The sequence below is a fragment of the Gossypium hirsutum genome, chromosome A01 (assembly GCF_007990345.1).
Source record: "Gossypium hirsutum isolate 1008001.06 chromosome A01, Gossypium_hirsutum_v2.1, whole genome shotgun sequence".
Lineage (NCBI taxonomy): Eukaryota > Viridiplantae > Streptophyta > Magnoliopsida > Malvales > Malvaceae > Gossypium > Gossypium hirsutum.
The window spans coordinates 1,661,308-1,677,715 of record NC_053424.1 but is presented as its reverse complement, the minus strand read 5'-3'; the positions used below and the strand labels follow the sequence as shown (position 1 = coordinate 1,677,715).

Below are 16,408 nucleotides of genomic sequence, written 5' to 3'. Positions count from 1 at the left end.
ATTTAAAATAATAAAAATAATTATATATTGTATTAAATGTAAGTGGTTTTATATTTTATTTAATTAAAAAATTTTGTTTCTAAAATTTTAAAGCTAATATTTATTTAAAGACTTAATATATCATTTAGTATTTGATTTTTTCTAGTGATTTTAGTACCAAAAATTACAGTGTTAACTTTTCTCATGATTTACTGATTACCTATGCTGGCTTTCACGGGTTCAAAAGTTGAAAAAAAATCTACCAAATACAACTTCATCACAGGTATTGTTATAACACCCCAAACCTGGCCTAGACGTTATGGCCGAATCTGGCGATATCACATTGAAGTGTTTTTCGTAAAGTGTGATATCGATGAAAATTCTTTTTCTATTTAACCTCTTTGTGTGATCTCAATGATGATTCTAAGATGTGTCGTTCATTTTCAAAATGTGAGTCATTGTCAAAAAGTTATTCACATTAGAACGTTATTAATTTTTAAAACGTCATTTATTGCGAAAGCTCTTAAAACAGGTTACATATTCGTGGTATCTTTGATAAAATATTTATCTTTTTGAAAACCCGTGTCTTTTCCTACTGCTAGCAGTTATAAACCAAAAAAAATAAAAATCCTAAATTAAAAATAGAAATTCAAAGAGGCCATTATTACAGTAAAATACCCAAAAATTAAATCGAAATCATAAAATACTGTTTTAAAATTAGACAGGTCGTGTGGCCACCGCTGAGTCCTCCATTGCACCGATCCGCCCATGTCTGGGGATTACTTATACAATTAAAACAGGAGGGTGAGTTTACTAAAACTCAGTGTGTAATCCCATATAACACAACCAGACAGAAAGCATATACAATCTGGGCCTAAGCCCATTTCAATAACGGTTCAGTTTCAGTTAGGGCCCTAGCCCATTACAATATCAATAATAGGTTGGGCCTAAGCCTATCTCAGTAACAGTAACGGTACGGATATGCAATCAGGAAATCCTACTCGACTAGCCTCTACACTCCATCTCCGTCCAACCATACACTTCATATGGGAATATAATCAACCCACCCATCCCTACACTCCAAGATGTACCAGTTGCGGCACTAAACAGTATTTGCAGCAGAGTTGCCAGTATATTAGGCCTAGAGCCATTAGTGATTTGCAGCAGAGCTGCCAGTATAGTACACTTCCTCCAATCATATAAAAACTCATCCCCATGCAATGCATCATGCAACATGTCATGTCATATCATAATATTATACATGTACTCAATACAGTTAAAAATAGCATGCTAAAATATAGTCATACATGAACATACATATGTATACATCACACAGGGGCATAACAGTCATTCAGTCAATTAGGGGTCTAAGTAAGCTTACCGACCCAACAGTAGGTCTACAGTCGTCTCAGGCGACCCGTGCAACCTTAACAGTCAAACAGTAAAAATGGGCCTACAACCCATATTATGGGCCCACACGGCCCAAAATGGCCTTGGCCGTGTGGATTACATAGCCTTGCCCAATAATTTTCACATGTCCGTGAGGTTCACCCGTGTGGGGCCCATATGCCCATGGGGCTCACAAGGCCCAATTCAGCCCAATACGGCCCAGCCTATGAATTCAAACATGGTCAGCCTCGTCGATTGTATGCCCATGTTTAGTCACATGGGCTACCACACAGGTAGTTCACGCCCGTGTGGTGTCGACTATTCACACTTTTCTATGTTCTATTTTTCACATATTACCCATACCAGGTTTTGATTTTAGAAAAGTGAGCCGAAAAATTTCTGGAAATAGAAGCAAGGAATAAATCAAAGATGCTTATGGAGTTATATGAAAGATTGAGAATATTTTGGTAAAGAAAAACTGAGAGAAAGAAAATTCGCAGGTAAACAAAGACAAACTGTTGGAAGTTCACATGTATTTTGGTACCAAATAATAATTAAAATATAAAATAATCAAAGATGTTTAAAATTTTACATAAATGTTTACAAAGTTTGTTTATTGAAATGCTTAATATATCATTTAATATTTAAGTTTGATAAATTTTTTTAATGTGGTACCTGTATTTCAAAAAAAGTTATATATTTTGATAACTAAAAGTAATAATATTATAAAGTTTGAAGTTTTTATGATTTTATTAATAGAATGAATATTTTAATAGAATGATCAGGAATTCACATGTTGGACCTACATCTCTCTTTCTCTTTCAAGGGTTCCACTTTCTTTGGTAGCTTTGGGCAGGGCATTATGGGTGCTGATATTTATGACAGATAAAAGGATTTGTCTTTTGTGTGGAAACCATTCCCCTCATTTGCAACTTGCAATCAACCAGTGAATCTGCAATTTTAGAACCTCAATTTTATTCTAAAGTCTGAATTCCAATTTGGCATGCTGAGGTGTTATGACAGATGACAGGAAATTCTTGTCTTTTGTGTGGAAACCACTCCCCTCATTGGCAACTTGCATTATTGAGGAGGACTAAGATCCCATCAAAAAAAGAAAAAGGAATACTAAGAGCAGCATGTGTAAGATGTTAGGTAGTAACATCTAACATTACTCTGCCACCTTCCTAGCAATTCATCAGCAAATGAAATCCCTGTTCTAGGAATGTAAAGAGAAGTAAAGAACTAAAGCACCTACAGCCTTGGACATTTTTGTTATCCAAATGGGAGCTAGAGTTCCAAAAAAAGCTTTTCTCACTTACTGATAGGACTGAATCAGTAGCATTCATACAAGCGCCATTATTGCCACTTAAACAATGATCAGAAAAGGAAACACAAGAGACAGCATTGGAAGACGAAGGCCACAAAATCTAAGACCATATGTTTAATGATACATATATGACAATAAAATCCTACTTGTTATTTGAATAACTATCGTTATTTGACAACAAAATAGACAGCATTTGTAGTTTACAGAGGTATGAAAAAAAGGAGAAAAGCAATTTGAGTGGATTCATCTTCTCATTCTACATTTTTCCACTACTACTCATCTTCTAAAAAAATGAGCGTTTGTCCTTTTGCAGTATCGGAGTTTAGTGGGAGCCTCTTCAGCATTGGGCATTCTACAATTGATATTTCCTTCGGCTGTGGAAAAGGCAGAGCATGGCAGTATAATGTCAAGGTTGGAAGAACTTGAGAAAGAAGAACTTCAGCTGAAGATGAGTTGAGTAAAGCTGCTGAAAGTGTTGGTGATGAAGATGGACGGACTAAAGCTGGTTTTCATAGAAAAAAATATGGTGGTTACAGTTATCTTGATCATGGTCGAAGATATTGAGAGGTAATGCTGGGACTTGGTGCTTTTCATCTGTTAATACAAATGTATGTTGAATGTGTCACTTATGAAATAGGTGTATGAGTCTGAGTGAAGGAAACAACAACAGCAGTCCAAAGGCAAAGAACCAATTGAAGAGATGTCCAATAAATATAAGAATCAGGATTTAACTAATCAGTTTGCTGTAAGTGATTAAATCTTTGTATGCGTTCTTTGTCTTTTAGCCTTTCTTTGATAATCCTTCTAACTTATTGATAAATGAAGCCTGAAGTCTTTATATTAGAAATGCAGTCTACTTGATTGACAGAGGAACCTGTTACCAAAGGTAACTACGATGGTTATGTTTCTGACTTATGCATGTGGTCTCGAGAAGGGGAAAGAAATTATGTTATCTACTGGTAGATGTGAATATCATTTCGAGTTTGATTTATAGATGAGACAATTCCTTTGTTTTATCTTACTCAGGTGAAATTTCACATGGTCGAATTATACAACAAGACACAAAGACTTCAAGTCCTTCCATAAATGCATCAGCTCCTTTCGAAAAGATAAGTTTAAAGCAGAACCATCATAATGAAGTAAGGTAATATTTGAGCTCTGCTCTTTGGGAGAAACAAAAATAGAGAAAACCAACATGATATACTCTCAAATTCAAACATTTTATTATAAATTACATGTAATTTAAAGATATGCAAAATAGAACTTACAGTGAGGTATGCTATGATACAATAATGGCTTTAAGCCTTAATTAATATCCAACATTTCACAGATTACTGAGGTTTGAAAGAGGGGAGAAAAGCAGTTTGAGTGGATTCATCCTCCCATTCTACATCTTTCCACCACTCCTTCTCTCCTTCAATGATGAACCTCTGTCCTTTTGCACTATTGAAGTTTAGTGGGAGTTTCTTCAGCATTGGGCATTTTACAATTGATATTTTCTTCAGCTGTGGGAAAGGCAGAGCACGGTAGCATATTGTCTTCATTTTAGGCAGACGACGTAGATCCAACTCCTCGAGCCTAGAAAATAAGTTTTTATTTGCCTTCGACTCAGTGACTTCATCAAGTTTTTCCTTACTAATAATTTCTTCTAAACTGTTACAATCACGTATAAGTAGTTTTTCCAAATGTGGAGCAAAAATTACCCAACTCACATCCCTCATTTGTTTGCAATAGGTTAGGCCTACATATCGAAGGCTATGGAAGTATCTTGCACCTTCAACTATGTTGCTTGCGATCTTCACCTTCTTCAGATCCATACAACTCGTACATTTTATAGAATATAGGTTCTGCAGATTTGCTAAAGCCAAAATATTCAATGACCTTGAATCTCTAAAATCTAGAAGGCTTACATATTCAATGGCACAGCTAAAGAACTTGTTGAACCTCGAAGCTTTTTCCAACTCTGAAGCGCTTCTAAAAGTAAGAGTCAACACATTCAAATATTTTAAATGCTCCAGTTCCTCCAAAAGCAATGAACATCCATAGCCACATCTCATCATTTTCAGTACTTGCAACTTAGAGAAACTGGATATAAGTTGTTGTGGGATCATTTCTAGATCCCGTGTCCACTCTAGATTCAAATATTTCAGCTTTTCCAGGGCCTTCAGTTCGACCGGCAACTTTGTTATTTTTGTGAATGACAGATTGAGATGTTCCAATGAAACCAACTTTGCAATTCCTACCGGCAATTCTTCCAAATTCATATTGTCGGACAAGTCTAGAACCCTTAGCATCGGCATAGAATTAAAGAAAACATCCATGATTACCTTCAAATCATTCCTGCCAAGAAACAAAGTTTGGAGATTGGGACATTCCAATATCTCAGTTAGATTTTCAATTTTGTTATCCATAAGCGACATTCTTGTTATCTCTTCCCACTTTTCAGCTTCCGGTAGTTCCTTTAACTGAACACCTGATTTTACTAAAAGTTTCTCCTTCTCAAATTCACCAACAATCCACAAAGCCATGTCGCGAACCACATCGTGCATCCTTACACGACTAAAACGTACTTTCTCCAATAAGCATGCCTCAATAAGAGAACCTATAATGAAATGTCCCTGGTTTCTGGCAGTGCTTAAATCGGTATGCTTGTCCATAAATCCTTCCCTGATCCAACAATGTATTAGTTCATCTATTTGGATGGGATGATCTTCTGGATATAAAGAACAATACAAGAAACAAGATTTGACTCTTTCACTAGTTAAACTGTCATAACTGAATTTTAACTTTGGATACATCTCTTTCCCTACCCCTGGCAACACAGAAGCTGCTGATTGCCTCAAAACTTTAATAGCATATTCCCATTCCGGAGGGGTCTTCTTGGATGCCATGGCTCGCCCAATCGTAATGAGAGCGAGAGGTAGTCCTGCACACTGTTCAACCACCGCTTCAGCTAACTTGCGAATATCTGGATGCATTTGAAGGGTTTCTGACCCAACCTTCTCCTCGAACAGTTTCAAAGCTTCTCCTGGTGGTAAACATTCCACTTTGATATTATTAGCCATGTTCGGTTGCATTTGACAGCACACGTCAAGACGACGAGTTGTGAAAATGACTTTAGAGCCATTATCTTGTGTTGGAAGAGGTACCCCAGCTCCTGTGAGATCAAACCATTCCCATATATCATCCAACAAAAATGCAAACTTCTTTCTACATAATACGTTGAAGATATCTCCAGCTTTCTCATCACGGCTCTTAGATTCCCAACCTTCATTGGGAAGGCCTATTCTTTTGGCAATCTGATCCTGGACTTTTTCAATTGGCCGATCTTGCGATGCAACTGCCCAAATTACAAGGTAATCATGGGTAGTATCATGGAATTTGTTATTGATTTGGTTTAGGAGGGTTGTCTTGCCAACCCCTCCTAAGCCAAATATGCCAATAATTCCCACTTGTTTCTCTTTAAGACAGCTCCAGACCTTGTTCAAATAGAACTCTAAACCCACAGTTGGCTCACTAGGTCTTTCAGTTGATGAAGGAAGTGGTGGCTTGCTGGCCACATCACTGAAATCTTTTTCTTTCTCCTTCTGGTCTTTCGCCTCTTGGAGTTTTTTGGCAATTTGCTTCCCGAACTTGATGCTGGACCTAGGATGAGTGGAGCAACAACCTCCTATACATAACTTATTAATTTGTTGACGGCTTTCCAGAATTAGTTGACCAGCATCGTTTATCAGAGTTTCAGCCCTCTGAAGCCAACCCTCAACTTGGCCTAGCCGCTTAAGTTGCTGCTCGTCTTCAGCAATTTTAACCCTTCTCAACAGATCACTCCTGATCGCCTTCAATTCTTCCACTTCAGCTTGTAAAGCATGGAGGTTATCTTCGAGGTTGCATATATAACTTGCCTGTCCAGCAGCACAATCCCAGCAACGGGTAATGATGGTATCGAGTGAAAGTGAGATTGAGAAAATATTACCCATACCTGGTTTTGATTTTAGAAGAGTGAGTTGAACAATTTCAGGAAATAGAAGCAAGGAATAGATGAAAGATGCTTATGGAGTTATATGAAAGAGTGAGAATATTTTAGTAAACAAAAACATAGAGAAAGAAAATTCGCAGGCAAACAGAGACAAACTGTTGGAAGTTTACCATTGACTTGCAACGCATACGATTCTCTCTTATCTCACTTCTTTTGTTTATTGACACAATGGGTCCATTCATTGTAAGGGGGTTTTTTACTAAAAAAATTAAAAAATTCGAAAATAATACACTTAAAAAATTAAATACGAAAATGGTATGTTCAGGGTGGTCACGCCACTCTGACAGGCGGCACCACCCTGGCATGATGATGAACAGTAACCTCCAACAATAAAAAAAAACTGAAAAAGAAAAAAAATACTGAAAATGAAAAAAAAAATAAAAAATGGGTCATGTTGGTGCCAGAGGCGGCACTAGTGTATTTTTTTTTTATATTAATTTAATAAATAATCTTGATTTTGGCACTTTATTCGTATTTTTTTTATTTTCGTATCTTATTTTTTAAAATATATTATATTAGTATTTTATTTCTTCATATTATTTTAGTACATAATGTTTCAAATATATTATTTAAGTTTTTTTTTATATTTTTTTAATAAATAACCCTGATTTTAGCACTTTATTCATATTTTTTTTCGTATATTATTTTTTAAAATATATTATTTTCTTATTTTATTTTTTTATATAGTTTTAGCGAAAAATGTTTCAAATGTATTATTTAAGTGTTTCTTTTATATTAATTTAATAAATAACCCTGATTTTGGCACTTTCTTCGTAAATAAAATACGAAAATAATATATTTAATAAATAACCCTGATTTTAGCAAAAAATAATACATTTATTAAATTAATGTAAAAGAAACACTTACATAATACATTTGAAACATTTTTTGCTAAAACAATATAAAAAAATAAAATACGAAAATAATATATTTTAAAAAATAATATACGAAAAAAATATGAATAAAGTGCTAAAATAAGGGTTATTTATTAAAAAAACATAAAAAACACTTAAATAATACATTTGAAACATTATGTACTAAAATAATATGAAGAAATAAAATACGAATATAATATATTTTAAAAAATAAAATACGAAAATAAAAAAATACGAAGAAAGTGTCAAAATCAAGGTTATTTATTAAATTAATATAAAAATATACACTAGTGACGCCTCTGCCAGAGGCAACACTGGTGCCGCCTCTGGCACCAAGATGACCTATTTTTTAATTTTTTTTTTCATTTTCAGTATTTTTTTCTTTTTCAAAATTTTTTTTACTATTGGAGGTTACTGTTCACCGTCACGTCAGGGTGGTGCCGCCTGTCAGAGTGGCGTGACCACCCTGACCATACCATTTTCGTATTTAGTTTTTTAGGTGTATTATTTTCGAATTTTTTAATTTTATTTATATTTTTTTAGTAAAAAACCCATTGTAAGGCATTTTCGGTGTGCAGTTAAAATAATTTAATTTATTACTAAAATATAATTAATTAAATTAGTTTAATGTTTTTAACAAAGGAATTATATATAATTCTCATATATGAAAGTCAAATTGATGGCTCTTTCAAATATCCTTATATAAAGAATTATTATTTATTTTGATATTTTAATTAATTTTTAAATTCCTTTTATATATTTTACTTTAATTAATTTAAATTTTAGTTTCTTACTAAATCTTGCACAATTAAAAAATTAATTTCAATTATTCTTTTTGAAATTCTTTAAAATTTACAGAAATGTTTACAAAGGTTTAAAATATATTACAACTTGTTAATTAAAAATGTATAAAAATTTAAAAATATTAATAATAATAATTAAAATACTATATTTTTTAATTTTTTAAAATTATTTATATTTATAATATGCTTTCAATAAAAATATTTTTTTTTTCAAAACTGTTTTAAATTCTAAAAAAAAAACTATATGAACAAGTATTTAAAATAATCCAATAAAGGAACTCACAGGTTGGACCTACATCCCTCTTTCTCTTTCAAGGGTTCCACTTTCGTTGGTAGCTTTGGGCAGGGCATTATGGGTTGACAGTAAGTCTGTTGGGGTTTTGACAGCAACAAAAGAAGAAAACAAAGAGTAAAAAGCTTGATATAATTTATTTGCTCACAAACGTGCAATAAGTAATCTGCTTTACATAACTGATATGTTTACTCATTCAACATGAAAATAATATATTTATAATCAAAATACATCATCAAATATTCAACTAATCCCACTAATCAATATTGAAACTATTAAAAAATTGCTTGTACACATGAATAAACTAACTTATTAGCTCAATCATCACCTAAATCCATCAAAACATCAACAATTAAGTTCATTTTCAACTAAACTAAATTACATTGCAACTAAAATAGAAAATTTATTGCTGCAACATGCACAAGTGCTGCAGCATGCATACAAACTGTATGCACTACTCAACAAAATTATGTAGCATGCACTTTAACAAAAACGTATCAACAGCATGATTGGTAATTTTCAACAAAGTCTGGCATGCTGATATTTATGACAGATGAAAGGAAATTCTTGTCTTTTGTGTGGAAACCACCCCCCCATTGGCAACTTGCATTATTGAGGAGAACTAAGATCCCATCAAAAAAAGAAAAAGGAATACTAATAGCAGCATGTGTAAGATGTTAGGTAGTAACATTGAACATTACTCTGCCACCTTCCTAGCAATTCATCAGCAAATGAAATCCCTGTTCTACGAATGTAAAGAGAAATAAAGAACTAAAGCACCTACAGCCTTGGACTTTTTGTTATCCAATGAAAGCTAGAGTTCCAAAAAAAAACTTTTCTCACTTATTGATAGGACTGAATCAGTAGCATTCATACAAGCACCATTATTGCCACTTAAGCAATGATCAGAAAAGGAAACAAAAGAGACAGCATTGGAAGATGAAGCCAACTAAATTCAAGACCATGTGTTTAATGATAAACCATGCGTTCTTCTCCATCATTTCCAAAACCTTACGGAAAGAAAAATCAGTGAACCATGCCACCAGATAACACTGCTTATCATAGGCAATTACTCGGCTATTTTACTCATATAATCCAAAAAAAATTTAATATTTACAAAAATGACTGGCACCACATTCCCCAAAAATATTTTTTTAATCAAATAAAGGGGTGCCGGCCATCAGGATGCCAGCACCCCAAAAAAAATTTTTGAAAAAAAATACATGGTGTCAGTCATTTAGTGTCTAAAACTCTAAAAATTATTTTTTTAATAGAGAAAATTAGTGGTGCCAACCATCTATTTCTCATAACCTAATTTTAGTGTTCATTTCAAGTTACTTGAGTGAATTTTTTGAACCAGAATTATTTTTATAAATATTATTTTTTTGGGTCAAATGAGTAAAATAGTCCAATTACTCTTCCTTGACTATATTTGAAACTGTCACAATCTGTCTGGAACATACTGCTTCACCATTGGCAATTATGTGCATGAAGATGGTCACTCATGATTCTGACTTATGGCATGTGGTCTGAAGAAGGGGAAAGAAATTATGTTATCTACTGATAGATGTGAATATCATTGACAATTCCTTTATTTTATCTTATTCAGGTGAAATTTCACATGGTTGAATTACAAGACACAACGATTTGAAGTCCTTTGCAGTCATCTGGTTGGCAACCTTGGAAGCCGGTGTGTAGATTCAAAATAAAAAGGAAGTAGGTAAGACAAATAGATGTAAAAAATGAGACATTTCAGTACGGTATAATATGATCAAACCATAAGTAATTGCTGATCCTAATTGTGGGGTTAAAGTCTTGTTCAAATGGATTTCAGGGACAGTTTTCATTACTGTCTGAATACCAGGAAATGCAAAGCTTTTCTTTTTTTTTCCAACTCCTTTTCATGGTTTGTGGCTTTGTGCAATAATAGCCAAGGTTGTGGTATGCAAATGTAGTAGTGTTTGTTACAACTTGACATATCATATTCCACACTCTTCTTTTCAAGAATTCCTACTATAACGTCTCCTAAACCCGTAAATTAAAGGATAATAGGTGTTTAAGTATACTCAAACTTATATCCTCTTATTGTTGTCCCAATAACCGTAATAATTGAGTTAAGACTTAATCAATAGTAATAAAAACTTTTTAACCCGATAAAATATCTGATGTGCTGAGAGTTATACATCAAATTTTAATTTTTTAACATAACATTTTATTTTATGTAAATAAATAAGTCATTGTGTTAATACAAAAATCAGGCTGCATGTAATTTAGGGACTTGGCAAAATAGAATTTACAGTAAGGTATGCTATGATACAATCAGGGCTTTAAGCCTAAATTAATATCCAACATTTCTTAGATTACATGAGGTTTGAAAGAGGGGAGAAAAGCAAGTCGAGTGGATTCATCCTCCCATTCTACCTCTTTCCACCACTCCTCCTCTCCTTTAATGACGACCCTTTGTCCTTTTGCACTATTGGACTTTAGAGGGAGCTTCTTCAACATTGCACATCTTTTAATTCTAATTTCCTTCAGCCGAGGTAAAGGTAGAGCATGTGAGCATATTGTCTTCATTTTAGGCAAACAAATTAGATGCAAAATCTTGAGCTTGGAAAATAAGTTTGTATTTGCCTTCGACTTAGTGACTTCACCAAATTTTTCTTCACTAATAATTTCTTCTAAACTTTTGCAATTAATTATCACTAAATCTTCCAAATGTGGAGCAATAATTATCCAGTTCGCATCCCTCAATTGATCGCACTTGGAAAGGTATACAAATCGAAGGCTATGGAAGAATCCTACACCTTCGATTTTGTTACTTTCGATCTTCAGTTCTTCTAGATTCATACAGCGCAGAAGTCCTAAACTATATAGATGCTGCATATTTGCCAAAGCCAAAATATTCAATGATCTTGAATCGTTGAAATCTTCAAGCATTAGACGTTCAATGACACAGTTAAAGAACTTTTTGAACCCCAAAGCTTTTTCCAACTTTGAAGCGCTTCTAAAAGTAATAGTCAACACATTCAAATATTTCAAATGCTCCATTTCCTTCAAAACCAATGAACATCCAACATTACAAGCCAACATTTTCAGTACTTGCAACTTAGAGAAATTGGATATCAGTTGTTGTGGGATCATTCTCAGATCGATTGTGAGCTCCAAATTCAAATATTTCAGCTTTGCCAAGGTCTTCAATTCTACTGGCAACCTTCGTATTCCTGTCCATGACAAATTGAGATGTTCTAGTGAAACCAAATTTGCAATTCCTACCGGCAATTCTTTCAAATTCATATTGTGGGACAAGTCCAGAACACTTAGCATCGGCATAGAATTAAAGAAATCATTCATGATTACCTTCAAATCATTGCTGCCAAGAAACAAAGTTTGGAGATTGGGACATTCCAATATCTCAGTTAGATTTTCAATTTGATAACCCATCAGCGACATTCTTGTTACCTCTTCCCACTTTTCAGCTTCCGGAAGTTCCTTTAACTGAACACCTAATTTTACAAAAAACTTCTCCTCAAATTCACAAACAATCCACAAAGCCATGTCGCGAACCACATCGTGCATCTTTACATAGTAATTACCTCGTATATTCTCCAATAAGCATGCGTCAATAAGAGAACCTCTAATGAAATGTCCCTGGTTTCTGGCACTGCTCAAATTGGTATGCTCGTCCAAAAGTCCTTCCCCGATCCAACAATGTATTAATTGGTCTTTTTCGATGGGATGATCTTCTGGATATAAAGAACAATACAAGAAACAAGATCTGAACCTTTCATCAGGTAAACAGTCATAACTGAATTTTAACTTGGGATACATCTCTTTCCCTACCCCTGGCAACACAGAGGCTGCTGATTTCCTTAGAACTTCAATAGCATATTCCCATTCTTGAGGGGTTTTCTTGGATGCCATGGCTCGCCCAATTGTAATGAGAGCGAGAGGTAGTCCTGCACACTCTTCAGCCACCGCTTCAGCTAACTTGTGAATATCTGGATGCATATGAAGGGTTTCTGACCCAACCTTCTCCTCGAACAGTTTCAAAGCTTCTCCTGATGGTAAACATTCCACTCTGATATTATTAGCCATGTTCGGTTGCATTTAACAGCACACGTCAAGACGACGAGTTGTGAAAATGACTTTAGAGCCATTTTCTTGTGTTGGAATAGGTATCCCAGCTCTTGAGAGATCAAACCATTCCCATATATCATCCAACAACAATGCAAACTTCTTTTTATGTAATATGCTGCGTATGTCTCCAGCTTTCTCATCAAGGCTCTTAGATTTCCAACCTTCATTGGAAAGGCCTACTCTTTTGGCAATCTCATCCTGGACTTTCTCAATTGGCCGATCTTGCGATGCAACTGCCCAAATGACATGGTAATCATGGGTAGTATCATGGAATTTGTTATTGATTTGGCTAAGGAGGGTTGTCTTGCCAACCCCTCCTAGGCCATATATGCCAATAATTCCCACTTGTTCCTTTTGAAGACAGCTCCAGACCTTTTTCAAATAGGACTCTAAACCCACAGTTGGATCACTAGGTCTTTCAGTTGCTGAAGGAAGTGGTGGCTTGCTGGCCACATCACTGAAATCTCCTTTCCCCTTCAGGTATTTCACCTTTCGGAGTATTCTGGTGATTTGCTTCCCGAACCTATGGGTGGACCTGGGCTGGCTGGAACAACAACCTCCCATACATAACTTTTCAACATGCTGAGGACTTTCCTGAATTAATTGATCAGCATCGGTTATCAGAGTTTCAGCCCTCTGAAGCCAACCCTCAACTTGGCCTAGCCGCTTAAGTTGCTGCTCGTCTTCAGCAATTTTAACCCTTCTCATCAGATCACTCCTGAGCTCCTTCAGTTCTGCTAGTTCAGTTTGTAAAGCATGGAGGTTATCTTCGAGGTTGCATATATAACTTGCCTGTCCAGTAGCACAATCCCAGCAACGGGTAATGATAGTATCGAGTGAAAGTGAGATTGAGAAGATATTACCCATGCCTGGTTTTGATTTTAGAAGAGTGATTGAATAATTTCTGGAAATGGAAGCAAGGAATAAATCAAAGATGCTTATGGAGTTATATGAAAGATTCAGAATATGGGGGAGGGGGGAACAGAGAAACTGTTGGAAGTTCAGACGATGCCAAAAATACATATAAAATAATAAAAAGATGATAGTGAATATGATGAAAACGTGTGTAGATGTGAAAATCATTGACTTGATTTCCTGGTGGGAAGACAGGCAATTTCTTACTTTAATTTAGAGATAGTTGGTGTAAAGTTGGTATATTATAAAAATCAGCATGTTGGGTCTACTTCCTAAGATAAAGGAGCCTCAATTATATATACATATCCTATCAAAAAATAAAGAGTAAGATGAGCTTGTTGGGTAGAAACTCACAACTTCATAATAATTCATCAAAAACAAATATAGAAAAGCAATAATTGAAAGCTCCAACAGCCTTCCAAAGGGATGTTTTCAATTATTAATAATTAAGGATTGACTTCAATAAAATTATTTATATTTATAAATATGTTTTCAATAAAAATATTCTTTCAAAACTGTTTTAAATTTATATATATATATATATACAAGTATTTAAAATGAAAAAAATTTATATATTGTATTAAATTTAAGTGGTTTTATATTTATTTAATTAAAAATTGTTTTTAAATTTTTAAAACTAATATTTATTTAAAGGTTCAATATATTTTTTGGTACTCGAATTTGATAATTTTTTTAAACGTGGTACCTATATTTGACAAAAGTTATATATTTTAGTATCCAAAGGTAACAATGTTAACTTTTTAGTATTTAATTCAAGTTTTATGATTGATTTAATGAAAGTTAATTGCTAATATGATAATATTTGAATTTTTCGTGATTTTATTAATAGAATTTTTTTTGTTAATTGTAAATTTGTTTAATTTTGAGTTTAATTGTTAAATATAGTTCAATAAATGTGATTTGATTCAAGTTTAAGAGTTGATTTGATTCAAGTTAATTGTTAATGTTGTTAAATAATTATGAAGTTTTATTAAATCAATTATAAAACTTGAATTAAACACTAAAAAATTATATTGAGATCGTTTTAAAATCCTTAAATTTTAGACACTAATAAAATAAAGCCATATCATCAATTTTTAGGTATATAAAAATTTTATTATACATACATCCACATACAATCTCATCTCTAATTAATTTCATATACAATATCTTTTATAATCTATTTAATATTAATTAAATTATTTATAAAATAAATATTTTAATTTTAATTTTTTTGAAAAGTGTAGCAAACTGCTAGGAGTGTAAATGAATAAAACGTTCGATAAACTATTCATATAATGTTCGTTTATGTTCGTTTACTAAACTAAATAAACGAGTACGAACAAATTTTTTATGTTCGTTTAATAAACGAACAAACATGAACAGAGGTGTGTTCGGTTCGTTTATGTTCACAAACAAACTCATTTATAAGCCCGTTTATGATTCGTTTATTTATTATTAATATTTTCTTATAAAAATATTAAAATAATATATGTGTATGTATTTATCGTTTGTTTGTTTGTCTATTTATTATTCATTAACAATGTTTGTGAACATGTTTAATTATATGTTCATGAACATGTTCGATTAAGTTAAATAAACATGTTCGTAAACATTAAACAAATGAACATGAACACACATAATTTTAAAAAAATGAACATGAATAAAAAATTTATAATTTTTAACGAACACAAATTGAACACAAACAAACTTAAAAATAAATAAATAAACATGAACAGAAATTTATTCATTCAAGCTCGATTCATTTTCAATTCTAACAACTAAATTAAAAAAAGAAAGCCAACTTAGTTTGTTTTCCAAAATAACTCAACTAATCCAACTAAATTCTTGGAAATAGGGAAACTTAACTTGTGTATAAATTGATTCTGAAATCAAATCAGCACCTAACATATCAAGTCATTAGCAGGGGCAAAGTCAGAAAAATTTATTAGGGAGAGCCGAATGAAATTTTAATTTTTTATAGTTTATATTTTTATAATTTATAAAGAATTAAATTAAATTTTTATAATTTTAGGGGGGCCAAAGTGTAATTTTATCTTTACTAATTTAAAATTTTTAAAAAATTTCAAAGGCCTAAAATGAAATTTTCTATTTTAGGGGGGTCGGGGCCCATGCCAGCCCCCTAGCTACGCCCCTGGTCATTATCAAATTTGTTCCTAACTAAGTATCTTAACAAAAGATTAAAACCAAAACATTGACTTTCCACTCTCAGGAAGACAGCTTGCACTTAGTTAATACGGTGGGCTTAGTCGATTCACCGGGTTTAGACAATATGTCAGTCTTAGTCTATTCACCAAATATGTTATCCAATGCATGGTTGGTCATCTTGTAACACATTTCAGAGTTTGATTTATAGATCACACAATTCCTCAATTTTATCTAAGAAGGGAAAAGAAATTATGCTAACCATATTTATAAAAAAATTTATAGCCTTACCATAATTATTAAAAATTTTACTTATAAAATTAAAAGAAAATTATCTAACGTGTTAAGAGTTATACTACAATTTTTAATCCATTAACATGATTTGCTCTCAAATTCAAACATTTTATTTTATATAAATGAAAAAATTAAAACAAAGAACCAAGCTGCATGTAATTTAGGGATAAGCAAAATAGAACTTATAGTGAAATA

At 33.0% G+C, this 16,408-nt stretch overlaps 1 protein-coding gene and 1 pseudogene across 1 annotated transcript; both read right to left on the bottom strand.

Annotated features, from left to right (window-relative positions):
* Positions 1 to 4,026: 4,026 nt before the first annotated feature.
* On the bottom strand, positions 4,027 to 6,672 carry LOC107942193 (probable disease resistance protein At5g63020). The gene has a single exon (XM_016875827.2). The coding sequence runs from the start codon at positions 6,670 to 6,672 to the stop codon at positions 4,027 to 4,029; it is 2,646 nt and encodes an 881-aa protein (XP_016731316.1).
* A 4,271-nt stretch (positions 6,673 to 10,943) lies between these two features.
* LOC107942184 (disease resistance protein SUMM2-like) lies at positions 10,944 to 13,909 on the bottom strand (annotated as a pseudogene).
* Positions 13,910 to 16,408: the final 2,499 nt, after the last annotated feature.